General features: G+C 40.0%; 1 protein-coding gene across 2 annotated transcripts; it reads left to right on the top strand.

The window, feature by feature from the left end:
- The first annotated feature begins 1,976 nt into the window (after positions 1–1,976).
- YWHAE (tyrosine 3-monooxygenase/tryptophan 5-monooxygenase activation protein epsilon) lies at positions 1,977–16,182 on the top strand. 2 transcript variants are annotated; one of them, XM_053457131.1, is made up of 7 exons: positions 1,977–2,192; positions 8,810–9,009; positions 10,176–10,282; positions 11,054–11,260; positions 11,954–12,090; positions 13,586–13,627; positions 14,856–16,182. In XM_053457131.1, exons 1-6 carry the CDS (start codon positions 2,129–2,131, stop codon positions 13,591–13,593), a joined length of 723 nt encoding a protein of 240 aa, XP_053313106.1. In that variant the 5' UTR covers positions 1,977–2,128; the 3' UTR covers positions 13,594–13,627; positions 14,856–16,182. The 2 variants fall into 2 exon arrangements, with proteins under 2 accessions (XP_053313106.1, XP_053313105.1); XM_053457130.1 differs by lacking the exon at positions 13,586–13,627 and having other exon boundaries at positions 1,978–2,192.
- The last annotated feature ends 730 nt before the right edge of the window (positions 16,183–16,912 follow it).

The following is a 16,912-nucleotide window of genomic DNA, read 5'->3' as shown; positions in this document are numbered from 1 at the left end:
TGCACACAGGAAGCAGAGTCATCCTCCCACAGGTAAGAAGGAGGGCTCTTGTGATCCCTGGCTGCTGATCTCAGGCGGGCCGCACAGTGCTACAAAAAAGATGTACTTCGGTATACTGGGTCTCCTTACCCATAAGGACCCCTGAAGAAAGCCTTGCCCCCTAATATAGATCAGTGTTTTTACCTTCCTACAAAGTAGGGTGAGCAGATTTTAAAATAATAGTCTAACGATACATGTATGAATGAGTATCTCTGAATGAGCATCTGTAAATGACCTGTAAAGTACCTGTGAATGAGTGAATGAACGATTACCTGTGAATGAATAAAGTAATCCGTGTGATAGCATGGATGTGTAAGTGGGGGGAAGCATGGCACAGGGAGGCTGTTTGAGGCTAGGATGCCACAGGCAGGCTGTTTGGAGCAAAGACGGCACGCTGCCATTCTAAGTGTAGGACAGGTTCTGTGGATGCAATCTGGGTGCCAGGGCTGACTTGATACTAAAGGAGTACCTTTAGAAAAAAAGAAAAATGGTTCTGCACTCAACTCCCAGGGAGCTGGGTGCGAGCAGGAAAAAAGGGACAGCATAAACCTTCTTGAAGCACACGAACAAAGAAAAGGAATCCCAGCTCTCCAAAGAGCTTCCAATCTTTAGGATACTTTATTTAGAGAAATAAAGTATTCTAAAGATTGGAAGCTGTTTGGAGTGCTGGGATTCCTTTTCTTTGTTCATGATACTAAAGAAGGGCAATATGCAAGGGCATTAATTCAAAAGGGGGTGCTGGCTGATGGCATTGTATAAATCAAAACTAAAGGGGCCTCTCCAAGCGTGTGTTTGGGTGTCCTTGTGGCAGAGCCTGTCCAGGTGTGTGTTGGTATGACAGAGCCTGTCCTGGTGTGTGTGTGTCAGTGTGGCAGAGCCTGTCCTGTATTTGTTAACCCCTTCAGGACCAGCGTTGGCAAACTGCGTCTTCCCTTGAAGACCGCAGTTTTTAAAAAAAATATTTAAATTCCGTGCTCGTGATTCGCTGCAAAGCAATCACGTGCACGGAATTGAGGGGGAGTGGCTGCTACGGATCGTCCCGGTCTGCCGGTGACCTTTGACCCGGATGTACCAGGTACATCCCAGTCTTGAAGGGGTTAAACTATTTAAGTTTTACTTATCTAGAGCTAAAACACTCTCCAGAATTTTAAGTCACTTCCGAGGACAAAACTTTATAGGCCCGGAAATCAGTGAGAGGAAAAGTAAAAGTTTTTTGCTATTTACTCCATTTCCACCTGCATATTTTATTAAAAAGGATTAGGGGCACTAAACTGTGACTTGAGGACTACTCCCAGTCCCATCACATAAGATTCTATCCTATATTATCTGCTGAGCACTGATTATTTCCACAAAAAGGCCCAAAATCCTCAGCACCAGACCAATGATGCTCTTAATCTGCCCAAAAGATTTGTATTTTTGTATCTTGCGGACAAAATGTAAAAAAAATTGTTTATATAATACAATCGCTTTATAAACACATACCAAATACAATGCATATATAGTTTGAAGAAAATGCTTATAAAATAATTTTCCATTTGCCGTTCGTTAAAGCCCCAAAACGCCAATTAAGGAACGTTTTGACCGGTTTACCACAACTAAAGGTATGGTGCGTTAGTGTTTCTGGTGATCAAAGCCCAGAACGCAGTTACCGCGGAAAGAGCTGAACATACAAACATTTAACTAAATACCAGCGCCTTTCAAGCCTTTTTGAGCTTCTCTTACTTCTTATCAACCCAGTGCCAATACCCCTCTACTCTCGTACTCAACTGGAAGCGCCAACTGGCAGACATTAAGTAGGCCTCCGGACTCCCTTTTAAGACTCGCATAGTTGAGCACGCCCCTTACTCTGATGCAAGAGTCAACTAGACTCCACCCTCTTCTGCCGCGCCTGCTGCTGTTGCCAAGGAGTTGTTGCCATAGAGCTAAGAGATTGTCCGCGTGCGCAGGCGGAAGTCCCCGGATCAAGGAGCCGCCATCTTTCCCGGGCTGAGCTTAGACAGACGGAGAGGTTGAGCCGCTTGGAGACGCAGAGACACAATCGGCTTCCATCCGCCCAGTAGATCACCTTTAATTCCCGCTACTTACAGCCATGGAAGAGCGAGAGGATCTAGTGTACCAAGCCAAGCTGGCTGAACAGGCTGAGAGATACGACGGTAGGAAAATTCTGCGGCTTTCCCCATAGGTCGGCGGGCGGAGAGAATGGAGGCGAGACAAAATGGCGGAGGGTCTGGGAAAGGGAGTGTAGGACAAAGGGGACTCTCACTAAGGTAGAAAGGGTGGGTTTCATGGCTAAGTGGTTAACATGTAAACGGCAACCTGACCTGGTTTAGTAAAATCACCCCAGGCCGGTAGGTAATAAAGCCTATGCAGCATAGGCGGGAGGCAGGAAGAGAGACGGCTAGAAAATGGCGACCGCCGAGTAGGGCGAGACCGCGGGTGGTGGGGGCATGTTGGCGGGTAATCCTCTAGCGGGCTCATCGTTTTAGATGCTTAATACGGCCAAAAGACGGGCTCCCCGTTAGCCCGAAAAGGGCGGTACGGGCTGGGGGGAGGGGAAGCGACAGGGTGTCCGCAGTGGTGCATTTGGGAGATGACTGCCTGGGGTCACCTATTCATCCGCCGTATTGTGTTGCGGCACCATAACGTGCAGCCGGGCGTCACCGTTCTTATTTACCACAAACTGCTGTCGCTAGTGCTTGGCATAAGGCTAATACTCCATTCAGAAAAGGGTGCGATAATCCTTCCACTATGGCGCCCCAGTAAAATGGAAATACTCTCTAGGAACGCTTACTATGATACAGAGTACACATAACTAGTGCCTCAAACCCATTCATTAAGATGTACGGTGATGGGCAGGTCTTAAATAGGGCGTATAGTGCTGTGGTGGGGATAAAAAATCGCCGGGTATCGTAGGATTACCTCAGTGCCCGTTTACAAAGGAATGTATAGTATGTAATTCGAGTGCCTGTGCCCCCTCCCCCATTATAAGGCTGTTGCATGTATGTTGCACGGTCACCGTGGACACCAGTAGGAGTTTCTACATGCAAGGCCTTGTCACGGTGATGGGGACGTGCTGTTCTCTTCTCCGCCCAGACATGGCCCTGGTGCAGGATTGTAAAATGCGGCCCGGTTTCATTCATTCTTGTCAGACCGGTCCCTGATCGTGCGGAGGGATCTGCTCCGCTTAGTAGCTAGGTGCGTTTGTTCACCGAGACTGGCAATCAAGGGCGGGTCCCATCTTATAGGGTGGAGGCAGCCGTCTTCAACCGATTATATGTTACGCACACTGCGTATCTGGATGTCAATTGTGTGCAATTAAATGTTACGCATTTATTCTAGAACCCTCGGCTTTCAGCGATATAAGGCTTTTCACTACGCTAGTATTGTAATGAGGGGGCGGTACGGGATTTTGTAACTGACCTGTTTCAATAAAAGCTGAGCCTGACAACGATTCTGTAGTATGTTTAATGCAGTTAAGCATCCTGGCAGCCCGATTTCACTCGGTGATATATAGCAAAATCTTCATGATAAAAATCCTTGGCTTATGGTCAGAGGATGATCTCCTTTATCTTCAGGAAATGCTTATGTCATATTGCCTTAGTACTTCCTGCTGGTTATGTCAGTGCTGTTCATTGAAGCAGCACATGGGGAGCTCACACAACATGCAATCGTTAGATCTTGGTAGTATGGAAAACGTATGTTTGTATGCCTCCACTATGGTGGGATTTAAACACCCTTTTTTCCACTTTTTTTTTTATTTGCATAATTGCATTATGTATGAGTTCTAGCTTTCCCAGGCCTCATAGATTCTCTTGTGTACCGGTCTTAATCACCCGAAGAGATAATTTGATTTAAAAGTCTGTGAAGGAAAGGACTAGCTTAGATAAACCATTATTCTATTGTGCTGGTTGTGTAAAGTGTCACCCAGTTACCATACGTCTACTCAAAGTAACTACCTCCTGGCCTGGTGAAGGATGTGAGCTATTATCTTTTATTTATATAGCGCCAACAATTTGCGCAGTATTCTTACAATACAATTATTCAAGGGGTATTGCAAGACTAAGACAAACTGATACATTAGGTGGCGGAACCCTGCTCGCAAGTTTACAATCTTGAGAATTGGAATAATATGGAAAAAACACTAATTCTTGTTACGTGTCCTTTTTTTTTTCTTTACAACGAAATAGGTTAGAAGATTTATGTGTACATATGATCTTCACAGCCTATGGCTTGTGATAGTTTGTTTTTTAGCAGATGGCCTACCAAATCTCCCACAATACTTTGCGAACACTACTTCAAAATTTAAAAACACTGCGGGTCATTATCACATAATATAACAGTGATGATTATGAAGAATGCTCTTACAGTGACAAAGTATAATCCAGTTAGTAGAGCCATTCTATTAGTTACTATGGTCACAAGTCCACCCCCCACAAGCATTTTTAAAACACAACTTAATATTGTATATTTGTTACGTGGACAGTAGATCAGTTCCCTGGTTAGTGTAAAATTGGAAAGAGCCAAGCTGGGTTTTGTTCCTCCTTTTGGATCAATAGCAACAAATTAACAGATATAGGAAAGGCTGAACTTGATGGACGCATGTCTGTTTTTTCTGCCTATATAACTAGCATACCAGTTTCCTGCTCTGATATAATCTCCATCCCCACTACGGCAGCCACCACCATTCAGCTGTCACCAGAAGGAAAGAGCAAGAAATTATCTAACAAGAGGGTAGAGGTGTCCACCAGCCTGCCCCCCCCCCACCAGTGCTTCCTTTTGTGTCACATGACATTAATGTTTTGACAAAACATACGTGCGGCAAGATATTTCATAGTGATTCGAATGCTGCTTGTAACTACAAACTGTTCCATTGAGCCGAGTACATGGAACAGCACATTTAAGATGTTAGTGTAATGAGATTACATGTACCATTTGGGGGAGGGGGTGTATCCTACTCATTTACCATATAAATAATAAAAATCTATGGTGAAAAAGACCCAATTGGTAGTAAGTGTTCATTGTCACCTATCTCTTAACTGATGATAAATGTAAGCCTGTAACCTGAGTTTAAACTCAATAGTTTCGCTCATGAGCCTTGTGCAGTTATTACAGGTGGTGCCTGTAAGCATGGCTTACAGTAAAGCAGAATAATTTAGTATTTTATTCCTTATAATGAAAGTCCTTCTTGGAGCTGCAGCCGCCAAACAGTCCTTAATATCTTTCTATTATTACATTCATGTACCATTTTTAAAACGTTTTTTTACTTATAGAATATTCCCGATTTACAGGCGGTAAAATCAGTCAAAACGACTGATGTCTCAGAAGCAATACATATGGAAAAATCCTCACCAGAGGTTCCTGGAAACTCCTAAAATTGTAAAAGATCTTTGACCCACATTTTGGTTATATAAACCTTTTATTTTCTGTCTCCAACATCAATCAGAGATATAGCCAGGCATATAATTCAAATTTGCCTTAAATTTCAAAGATCCCCCCCTTTGACTGCAGTGGAAGTCTATTAGCCCAAGTAGAATATTGTAACGCCCTTCCCGGATTATTACTGCTTGGTTTTAGCAGACTGCATGTATACTTTGCACTCAATACCCCTTACAACCAGGTGTCACCGATGCCCTGAACACAACCAGAGGAACCACCACCACCTGCTGGCTCTCACTGTGGTGTTAAGAAGCATGGGTTAATGGAAAAATACAGCCTGTAGGCTAGCTCGATGTCCTCCCTGCAGGGTTCAGAGCATCTATACCTTTATTCGCTGCCACCACCAAGTTCTATGTAAGTTAGGGATGCACCAAAATTAAAATTCTGGACCGAAAATTCAGGATTCACCTGACTGAAAATGACACCCCCCAACCACCACCTTTTGGGGGGGGGATAATAATAATAATAAAATACCACCAAAATTGGACAAAAAAATTCAATAGCACTATTAATATATATAATAGCAATCACACTCCTATCATGCCCAGGCATACCCAGATTCCAGCATGTACTGGTTACCTGGGCATGATAGGAGTGTGATTGCTGTTTAAAAAATATATATATATATTGTTTTTTTGTCCGATGTTGGTGTTATTTTTTTGAAGGTGGTGGTATGTTCGTAGGGGATTCTTGGGATGCATTTTTTGGACGTACCTGTACGTCCATAGGGGACTGAAGTGGTTAAAAAACGTACAAAAAAAAATTCTGCGTAAATCTCACGATGTTAGGTCCCTTGTCAGAATGATGTTACAGGAAATTCACTTTTCCACCCCAATTCCTATTCTTATAGGAATCTACTTCCTTTGTCTCCAGGAGACGCCCATTTGCTGTCACATGGCAGGGAAGTGTGTCGCCCAGGCACTTTACAACACTCCTAATGAGCTGGGACAGCAAACTCCTTCCTCATATTTTAATGCCATATTTTGTTGTGATGGTACCTTGTACAATAATAACTCTGGGCTAATCACGCCCCTTCCCCCATATTATCACAAATGTACAGGTACCAAACCTGTTGACCCCCCTCCTGCCATGTTTCCTATGATTCAAGAGGTCACACTGTCAGCACATAGAACATCTTCATGTTATGGTTACGTTTCCATAGTAGAATCATATTTCTCAAATGATAACTTTGAGGATGCCAGGTGCTGTCCCCCTTGTAACCCCAGTGCCTGGTCCCCAACTTTATGGTTGGGTCTGGCCAAGTTTCCAGATAACATTTATGCAGGATGTGGCCTGAGAAAAACGGTTTTATTATTATTCTTCACACACAATGCCTTGTTAACCCTTAAATATAGGCATTTTGTATGACACCAGACATTTCCTGTGTAATGCTTTTCTTACTAAGATTCTAGGTTTTTTAATTTTTTAGGAAAAGAACGTATGGTTTCTTTTACATAGGAGTAATATGATCAGATATAATCTGTAATGGTACAGTTGCAACAGAAGGGTAGAAATGACTTGAAATGGAATCTTTATATAAATCCTTAGAACATTAGTACTTGAGATGGTTACGCTGGTGTACTCCCATAAGTGATGTCCTAATATTTTATTTTTAAGACATTACATATAATTTGGAGAAAGTGGTGAATCTGCTTTTAACATGTATAATAAAAAAAACGACTTGATTTGTAAGTATGTTTAGAGAAATGCTTAATCCCAGTCCCTCTGTTAAGGAGTTGGACAACACTGGTTAAAGCACCATTGATTAAAATAATCAATTTTTACTTCTATACCTTTTGTGAAATGCATTAATTTATTTTAGTAAGTGAGTTTTATTTATCACATTTTTCAAATGAAGTTGTATTCTTTAAAATGCCCACATACTTTGTATGAAGGTCTGGTTGTATGACACACTAAATTTCTGAGGGTAGCAAGAATATGTGGCACACATCTCCATAACCATGGAAATCAATTGTGACCCAATGAAGAAGTCCTTAGTTTACTTATTACAGGCACAGATAACCTTTTTATTTTTAGTTAACATTTCTGGTACTGTTATTGGAGCTTCCTGATCTGGGAGTATGACCTGCAGGCATGACTCCCAAGTTCATTTCCCCTGATGGCTCAGAAACTGTCTCAAATCTGTGTTACTTCAAAATGATGAGGTTGGATGTGATACACATATAAATACATGAAAGGCGTTCAACAAAGGAAAATAAATGTTAGGACTAGAGCTTATAGTCTAAAACTAGAAGATGCTAAGGAAGCTTGACATTTTGACTTAGAGATGGTCTTGGGCAAAAGGACCAACCTACCAGCAGAAGGAGTAGATGTTAATAGGTTAGTGATATTCAATGTTCATAGTGTGTGTATAATCCTGTTTCTCCTACTTAACAGAAAAGGTTTTTACAGCTGACTAAATGGGGTGACCAGTTCTTGCATATAAAAAAGTATAAAAATGTTTTGGAATGGTTTTGGGCAAGCGATGGTCTCTAAACTTGTTTCTGCATCAAGTTGAGTTCCAAAGGGCCAAAATATGTTGGGATAAAAAACCTTTTTATCTGCCCTTTGCCTGCCAAGCTGCCACTTGGTGTCTTTCCTCTTTCCACTGAAGCTTTCCAGAGGGGGTGGTGATTGGGCTTCTCCAATGCTTCTCTTTAAAATTTCTGGGGTCTCCTTCAGCCTTTGTTTTAGCCTTAGAAATGCCTACCACTAGTTACCAGTTCCCTGACTCCCTCAGTAGGTCTGAAGAGGCAAAATGTGTTCTACTGACATGCATTATTCAGTCTTGGCTACCCAAAGAAACGAAGTGAGGTCTGTGCTGCCATTTTAAAATGTCACAATGAAATAAATACCTGGGAGAAGCTCACTATAAAGTCACATTTAAATAGATTAATATATCATTTTTGTATGGGTCTTTACTTCCTATTTTTATATAGCTGTTTTAAGGGAATCACCTCGGTGTACGTAAACCATTTAAGACACCACATTCAAACGGTAATAGAAAAGTCAATGTTTTAGTGTAGCCTTATGTGTAATTGTTTATACCGGTTTTTTTATTCCTTGCATCCCTGTAAATGGTAAAACAGACAGCCAAGTTAGTTGGACTGTACACTGTGTGCTTGGCACATGTTCAGATTGTGTCCTGGTATGTCAGAAGCTGCCCTGTGCTTATTAAAGATACTAAAATGACCTTGCTAAGGATTCCTTGAAGGAACTTAAAACTATTACCATAAGCTATAAAATATGTGAGGCGAGAGTGTTATTACTCCATTTCTGAAACATTTATACTTTATTTCTTAATTATAAACTGAATTCTGCTCCTCTACTGTAGAAATGGTTGAGTCAATGAAGAAAGTGGCAGGAATGGATGTGGAATTGACGGTAGAAGAAAGAAACTTGCTCTCTGTTGCATATAAAAATGTGATTGGGGCTAGAAGAGCGTCCTGGAGAATAATCAGCAGCATTGAACAGAAAGAGGAGAACAAAGGTGGAGAAGACAAACTTAAAATGATCAAGGAGTATCGGCAAACGGTAAGATTTTGGGTCCCTTGTGGTATTAATTAAAATGCTAAAGGAAGACTGGACACGGCGATCAGTGCTTGATTCTTAATACAAAATGCAAATACAGCAACTTTTAATACACGACACGTGTTCTGTGCTATATGCATGACCTCCTATATGGGATATGGGTGAAGTATTTGTGATGGCATTACATTGCTGTGATATGGTACAGAAGTAGAGCAGCAAGCTGTCATCTCTCAAAGTATGTGCTACTGACAGGTGTATTATGACAAAAGCCAGTAATCCGTCTAGTTTTTATTTTCTCATCTGCCCAAATACTCATACATTTGTTTTGTTTTTTAGAATAGCTATATGCATGTTTAAATTGCTCAAGTGTTTGTCTCTTTTCAACTAAAACTGTGCTTCCTGCACCACAACCTCTCCTGAAATAATTTGTAAACCGTTGGGTTATTTTTTTAAATAATCTTAATGTTTTAAATCCACATTTTATGCTCCATCAATTTATTTTAGGACCAATTTAATTACAAAAAAGTTAGTGATGTTCTAAGAATTTGCTCAAGCGAGCCAAAAGAAAGCTTTGATATAAAGGGTCATTGAATTCTACGGGGAGTGTGCTAAACTGAATGCTCCAATATAGAGGCATACATGTTAAGTCGCTTTACGATAAACAAGCAAGCAAACCAGCAAAATGTCCTGTTTCTGTGGTATCTGAACAGCATTTTCACAAAGTCCTGGATGCTGCCTACTGACCGGTCAATCAGGAGTGCTTGGTATACGTACTGGCATTGGTGGTGTATGACGACATGGGACTGTTTTAACCCATCATGTGTCAGGAACGTCATTGGTCCTCTAGGGACATCTTTTCATGACATACCTGGTACTCCATTGGCGGTGCTCTATTTACCTTTGGTTAATACAGATATGAATATTAATATATTAAGTATGTTCGGTTGCGTTGGGTTCTCCCTGCCATTGAGGATTTAAATGCTTATCTTTACAATATCACAAGATTACAGGTGTGTTTTTGTTTGTGTTGAGACTACATTTTTGAGGCTTGATCTTTATTTTTCACATTAAAATGGAGATGACCTTTCAGTCTAGATTATGTCACCCTCAGTATGGAAAAAAATGGTTTAGAGCAAAGAAAAATGAGTAAATGGATTTTTGTTTTTCAGGTTGAGCTTGAGCTGAAAAATATCTGTAACGACATTCTGGATGTACTGGACAAGCACCTCATTCCAGCTGCAGTCACTGGGGAGTCCAAAGTTTTTTACTATAAAATGTAAGTGTTCATTGGGACGAGTCCCGTGCAGAGCAATAATTTGAGGGCGGCTACATTAGGTTACATATGCATTGCTACCAAAAGAAGAATTTATTAAAAAATGATACTGTGGCAACAGATTCTGTACAAGAGAACCCAAATTACAGATCTTGTATAAATGTAACATGTTTCACACCTTTTTATGCTTTTGTTATCGCACCCATTCTAAGTGCCCCTTTTACAGTGAATTAAACCATGGAAAGGACAGTTTTTAGATTAATGCAGTGTGCTTTATTATCTGCGTGTCAATCCGCTTCAGCTGCTATGTTTTCATTGTAATCCCAAGTACAATAGGATACGCATAATAAATCCCTTTATCTGTCTTGAATACCACTGCATACTTGAGGTTTGCTTCACTGTTTATTCTGATAGTGTTTTCATTGCAAAGACCCCCATGTTCAGGTATAGCACTTAAAATGAGACACAATGCCAGTCCTCGGGGGCCGTTATTGTGATGGAATATTGTTGGTCTATAGCTTGATTGAGTATCTGAAGGAGTTTGGGGGTGGGGGGGTTCTTGTTAGGTTTAAACATTTGGTATATAAATTGTGCGTGCGCTCTCACACACTGACCGTATGTCAAAAAAACTTTTTTGTTCTCTGCCCCAACATGCATAATTTGTTAATGTGGGCACACACCTGCATTGTCTTCTTGAAGTCCACAATACTTCTATGCTTGAGGATAATGGATCTTTTTACATATAATCTAAGTATATCTATTTTTTTATCTCAGGAAAGGAGATTATCACCGATATCTGGCAGAATTTGCTGTAGGTAATGACCGGAAGGAAGCTGCTGAAAACAGCTTGGTTGCTTACAAAGCTGCAAGTGATATTGCAATGACAGAACTTCCTCCAACACATCCAATTCGTTTAGGGCTCGCACTCAATTTCTCTGTCTTCTACTACGAAATTCTTAATTCCCCTGACCGTGCCTGCAGGTAGGTGCTTATTTACATTTTAAGGAGATATACAAAAACGTCACATTGTGAAGTACTGTGAATGTACTGATGTAATACCAAAATGTAATACTTTGGGAAAGTACTGATGCCCTAAAAATATATAATAAAGTTCAATTCAATTTTACTTGTAACATCAGATGCTTCAGTTAAGTGCAGGAGGATAGAGCCATGTGGACAGAACGTGCGTGTAAAGCTTGTTATTAATCTTTGTAAAGATAAGCAGCTATAATTCCCTTCATCTCTAACTGCAGCTGTTTGAAAAAAAAAGGTAAATGTAGGGGGGAAATTCTCACCTGTAAACTTTGCCAGCCAAGTGGCAAGGAAAAACATAACTGAAGTGTAACTTTTACACATTTACTAGCTATCATGCCTTTGTGAAATCATGGACAACGCTGTATAATCATTTTACAGTTGTTTAAATATAAAAATAAGCAGCAAAACACTGTAGACCAAGGGGGGCAGGCAGTCATTTTAGGTTTTGGTTCTTGGTATCTACATGCTTATTCCTAGTTATGTTCTTTCTATTTTTGATCATTTGGCTTTGTTTAGGAGCCTTTGTGAAGAGGGTTTGAAGAAAGGGGTGATTGTTGTAATTGTGCTCTGGTGAGAGTCTGGTTGGAGCTTGAATAGTCTTGCAGCATTCAGCGATGCTTTTCTCTGTTTTCACTGTAGGTTGGCAAAAGCAGCATTTGATGATGCTATTGCAGAACTGGACACACTGAGCGAAGAAAGTTACAAGGACTCCACGCTTATCATGCAATTGTTACGTGATAATCTGACACTATGGACTTCAGATATGCAAGGAGATGGTAAGGAAAATTGATGTCTATTGTTATCTCTGTTGCCTCACAGTTTGTGATAGAAGTGAAAACATTTCTCTGAGCTAATAGCCTCCAAGATTAAGGACATTGCTTCATTATGAGCTCATGACTCTCCTGCTAACTCAGGCATGTCCAAACTTTCTTCGAAGAGTGCCAGATTTGATAAAGTGAACATGTGCGAGGGCCGACCATTTTGCCTGACATTCTTTGAACCATTAAAATTAAATGCAAATTAACTATTTATGCAAAGTTTATTGAAAACGGCATACTTTTCATTTTGTGACTTGGATGACAAATCTAAACAGGTGGTAAATCACTCTGCCTTTAATATAAAAAAAACAGATCTATATTTGGGCAACTTATCTGTGGGGCCTTATCAGTCCGGAACGCGGGCCGCACTTGGCCCTCGGGCCGGACTTTGGACATGCCTGTGCTAACTCAAATAACATTAGTTGTGTAGCACACCATATACAGTGAGGAGCCAGTGTTTCTTTATCAATAAAACAAACCAACTTGAAACATTTTACCGTTTACCTAGGGAATTAAAAAGCTAAATGTATAGTACATACATGTATATTACACACACAACCCAATTTGGTGACAAGTCACATACTAGAGCTTAAATGCCATAATGCTAAAGAAAGAAAAAATAGAAAATACACATCCCCACTCTTCTGCATCCCTCTCTTTTTTTAAGGATTACAGCTCCTATTACTCTCCTCAGTCCTGGCTGAGTGTGATGGAAATGTTTTGTTTGTACACATGGAAGGCTGCCCATCAGCTTAGGAGCCACACTACACAGAAATGACAGCAGTCTAGCATATACATATAGCACGGGCTTTAATTAATTTGTATTCCAATAATGTGGGGGATCATGGGATTACAAATTTATTACTAGAAATTGGAGGTCTAGTCAGTCAAATCTGTAGAACGCCAACAGCATAAGGGTTATTTTCCACAGTTTGGCATAAACCTTTCAGTATAACTGATCTGTGATTAGTACAACCAGATCATACTAGTGAGGAAAGCTGAACAAGTTTGGACCTTACCAGTGTCCTGAAAATCAGTGTCTTAATGTAGCCATTTATTTAACCGCATACGTTTTCTAGCAATTATCACAGAACGCTATCGGCCATTCCCACAGCAATACTAACTGTCCAAAAAATGTTTCCCAAAGCACTACATCATTATGTTCTAGGTGGCTGTTTTTGGGTTAAGGTGATAACCGTATTCATTGACTTCAAGGTTTTCCCCGGCAACCCATTCTGTTGTCATGAACTTTGAGTGCCATATTCTTGTCTGATCGCAGCAGTCCCATTAATCCTGTTTTGCCGCAGATGCACTCTGCTGGGTGCATAGTGAATAAATTGTTAAAATTAATTATTACTCTGATGCTTGCGTCACTGAGCTTTTTTTTCCCTTGTTTTCCTCATGCTTTTACCTTCCCTTTCACGTGATTCCTATTCTCCCCTCTTTTGTATAGATTCTTAAAGGAAAACCCAAGTGTTTCTTTCTTAAATTCTTTGTAAGTTCATCTGTCGATCGCCCGAGAAGCGGCCATCTGTCCTTTTTCATCATAACATTGCACCTTTTTTGCATCGTCTGTTTTGTGCTTCATTCTGGCCAAACTTTAAAATGGCATTGATAATAATCCCCTATATAAAGTGAAATTCTTCACTGTGGTTAGATGGATAGTACAAGCTTTCTGCATGACCGTATCACTTGTTAGATGTTAGTTTTGCTTTGTTTGCCCAGTGAAGAACTACGCATGTTAAGACTTTGTAGGTCAGTATAAATCACGCTGGTGCTGATTATAATCAGTTCTGTGGCTTTGGTTGTGGTGTGTAAATAATTGTTTTGTATTCTATGAAGGCAAATTCTTCTGTTTGCAGTCCTGTCATCCAAGTGGCCCCGGAGTCGTCTTCTGTTTTCAATTACGTTTTAAACAACTTGGCTGTTAACATGTTTTACACGTGGGGGGGGGGCGCTAACCTTAGAAATACTAACTGCACAATGAAGTAACAGTCTTGGTGTGTTATCTTAACTGTATGTCTGTATAATACATGGATATTTACACCATGAAGATTGTGTTTGCGGACAGCGTGTGGTTCTTGTGCTGCATCAGTGTGTCCTTCCGATCCGTTTAATGCTAGTGTGTGTGTGTACGGTTTGTGTAGCTTCAGTGTCCACCTTGCTGTTCATATAGACTTCTAGTGTCTTAACCCTTAGATAAAAATGTAGAAATCTTCCAGTTGGGTTTATTTAGCTGGAAAATCTGTCCTCGGATAGCAATTCATGTAATGGGTTTTTGGATTAATTGTTCTAATTGAGTTAAGCTGTATTCTTCTTTCTATAATTTTCATTTAGGTTAGCCACACTTAGTAACAAATGCATATATCAACTCACAATATGAGTGCTGTGTTCCCTCAGCAACTTCCACAGGGCATAGTAAATTTTTTACATATATTTCAGTGGTTGGAAGTGGAATAACCACCTGTTTTGGGTTTTGTTTTTATACCCACAAAGGGATCTTTCCATAGTTATCAATATAATTTAACACAAAAGTTAGGTGGCCACAGATTTAGGGTTGGGAACTGTGGCTCGCTGGCTTCCAGGGTTTGTTTAGCCCAGACCAGAGAAAATAAACTTATGTTTTTGAGTGTTTGTGTGAGGTTGTTGCAGATTCTCAATTTTTTTGACATACAACCTTTTCCCATCTTACTGATCTGTTGTTGACGTTTTGCAATTTGCAGGTGAAGAACAGACTAAAGAAGCACTGCAGGATGTGGAAGATGAAAATCAGTGAGACCTTAAAAGCCAAGAAGAGACCCTCTCTAACCAACTGCCCCTTCCCTCAAAATATCCTGTCTCACTCTGAGGACCATCAAAATTTGACTTTTACACTGGTTCTCAGGATTTAGGTTCCTGCCCAGATGGGTGTATCATTTTTACACAGTTTAAGAAATCTTAAAGGCAAGAGTGAATGACTGGATTTTGCTGCTGCTGCCAGCCATCTTAGGTTCTTTTAAGACACTAACAGGACTGTATAGAATCTTTTTCAGCATTAGATTGTCTCCTTGTCATCCAGCATTGTAATCTCTTAGAAACCTATAGAGTGAACAATGACATTACTTATTTAGGGCAGACCAGAGTCAATCGCACTGTAGAATTTGTGTGGTGGCTTTTATTTTATAAATGTTTGAAATTAATTTCATACTATTGTTTAAAATGTGGCTAGAGCTTGACGTTGCAGGTTGCTTTCAGAATGTCCTCGTAGTGGTTTTGCTGTAAAAGTATTTTAAAACTGTGCACAAATCTTGCTGAAAATTCTGATGCTGGTAACATGTCAACAAATCCGGGTTTATTCATTCTTGCCTCCTTTTTACTTTCCCTCCTCAGAGCAGGTTAGCATTGGAGCTGGTGTTGAATAGCCTGCATGCGTGTTTAAATTTTTTGTTTTTCTATCTCCTCCCTTCCCCCTTCTCTCGCTCAACCTATCTTTCGTTCAGTATGTGTAACTTGAAGCTAATTTGTACTACTGGATATCTGACTGGAGCCACAGATACAGAATCTGTAATTGTTCTTACTGAAACACAGCATGGAATTAACATTAAACTTAAATAAACAAACCTAAATTAAAAATGCCAAATATTACTGTTACTTGATCTTTCTTATTGTCTGTGTTTTTAAAATTGTATTGATAGTCAGAGTAGCCTTAAGGACCAGCATTGTTAGAATATTGTCTTCTCACCTCTGGAGCTAGAACACGGATGGTTGAGTCACAATCTATAATGTTTGTTTGACAGCCATTAACAATCCTTTTCAAAATTATAATCGTGTGGTTGTGCTAATAGTTGGATACACGTAAAACTGTTGCATATTCAGCTTGATTTGTAAGTATTTAAACCTTTCATGGGAATGATTTTATCTTAACATTTAAACTGTTGGAGGGATGCAGTAGAACTAGTGTGACATTTTGGCTTTTTGTCCCTGAATGGTATAGTCTTCGATATTTCAGCAGAAAGGCTACCCACGTGTAATTGGCTTCATTTAAAGAAATAAAAGCATCCATAAAGTAAACATCTTACTTTTATTTTATTGTAAACACAACTTTGTCTTGTTAAGTGTGTTGACGGTGTACCTTTTCCTGCCGCTGCTTTTTGCCGTTTACTACAAAGTTGGTTGTATAGTGATTTTTGTATTGTATAACCCAGCTTGAGAACAGGCTGTTTTCAGAGAAGGATTCACAAAGTTCCTGGACTGTTTGGTCCTTGAGGATGGGGTTGTGTACTCTGGTTTCCTTGAAGTACACTCGTAACTAAAAATCTGCTCTACAATTACACTAAAACAAAAAAAAAAACTACAGGTAGGATCAATACATTTAGTTTAATATAATATTTTTGAAGTTACTCAGATTCATATTATTCCACCGAGGCATATCCAGTGGTTTCACACAAACCTTCCATAATTTTCCCATGATGAGATGATGGCAATCGGAGCGAAAAGCCAAGGTAACATGGTATCTTGAAATTTACCCACGGCATCTGTTCCAACAGACGGCGCTAGTTCAAAACAGCAGAGTTCTTCTTCTAAACTGGTTCTCCTCAGTACCTTCTGACAAAGCAGCAGGAGGATGTCACTAAAGACCTGCTGGTTTTTGCTGTGGATGGTGTGCTGCCAATTCAAAAACCTAAAAACTGATATTTGAGAACGGGGAAAAAAAGGATTTGATTTAATATGTATGTAGGAGAATTGGGAGCTGAAAAAATATGGAATATAAAATTTTTTAAATAACTAGTTAACAATGGAA

This window comes from Spea bombifrons, chromosome 2 (assembly GCF_027358695.1).
Source record: "Spea bombifrons isolate aSpeBom1 chromosome 2, aSpeBom1.2.pri, whole genome shotgun sequence".
NCBI lineage: Eukaryota > Metazoa > Chordata > Amphibia > Anura > Pelobatidae > Spea > Spea bombifrons.
This window is presented reverse-complemented; position numbering and strand designations above follow the sequence as displayed.

Coding starts and splice junctions, on each gene's coding strand:
- YWHAE (XM_053457130.1), top strand. CDS start 2,129: ATGGAAGAGCGAGAGGATCTAGTGTACCAAGCCAAGCTGGCTGAACAG. Junction 10,283..11,053: donor AAAGTTTTTTACTATAAAAT/GTAAGTGTTCAT, acceptor TTTTTATCTCAG/GAAAGGAGATTATCACCGAT. Junction 11,261..11,953: donor TCCCCTGACCGTGCCTGCAG/GTAGGTGCTTAT, acceptor TTTTCACTGTAG/GTTGGCAAAAGCAGCATTTG.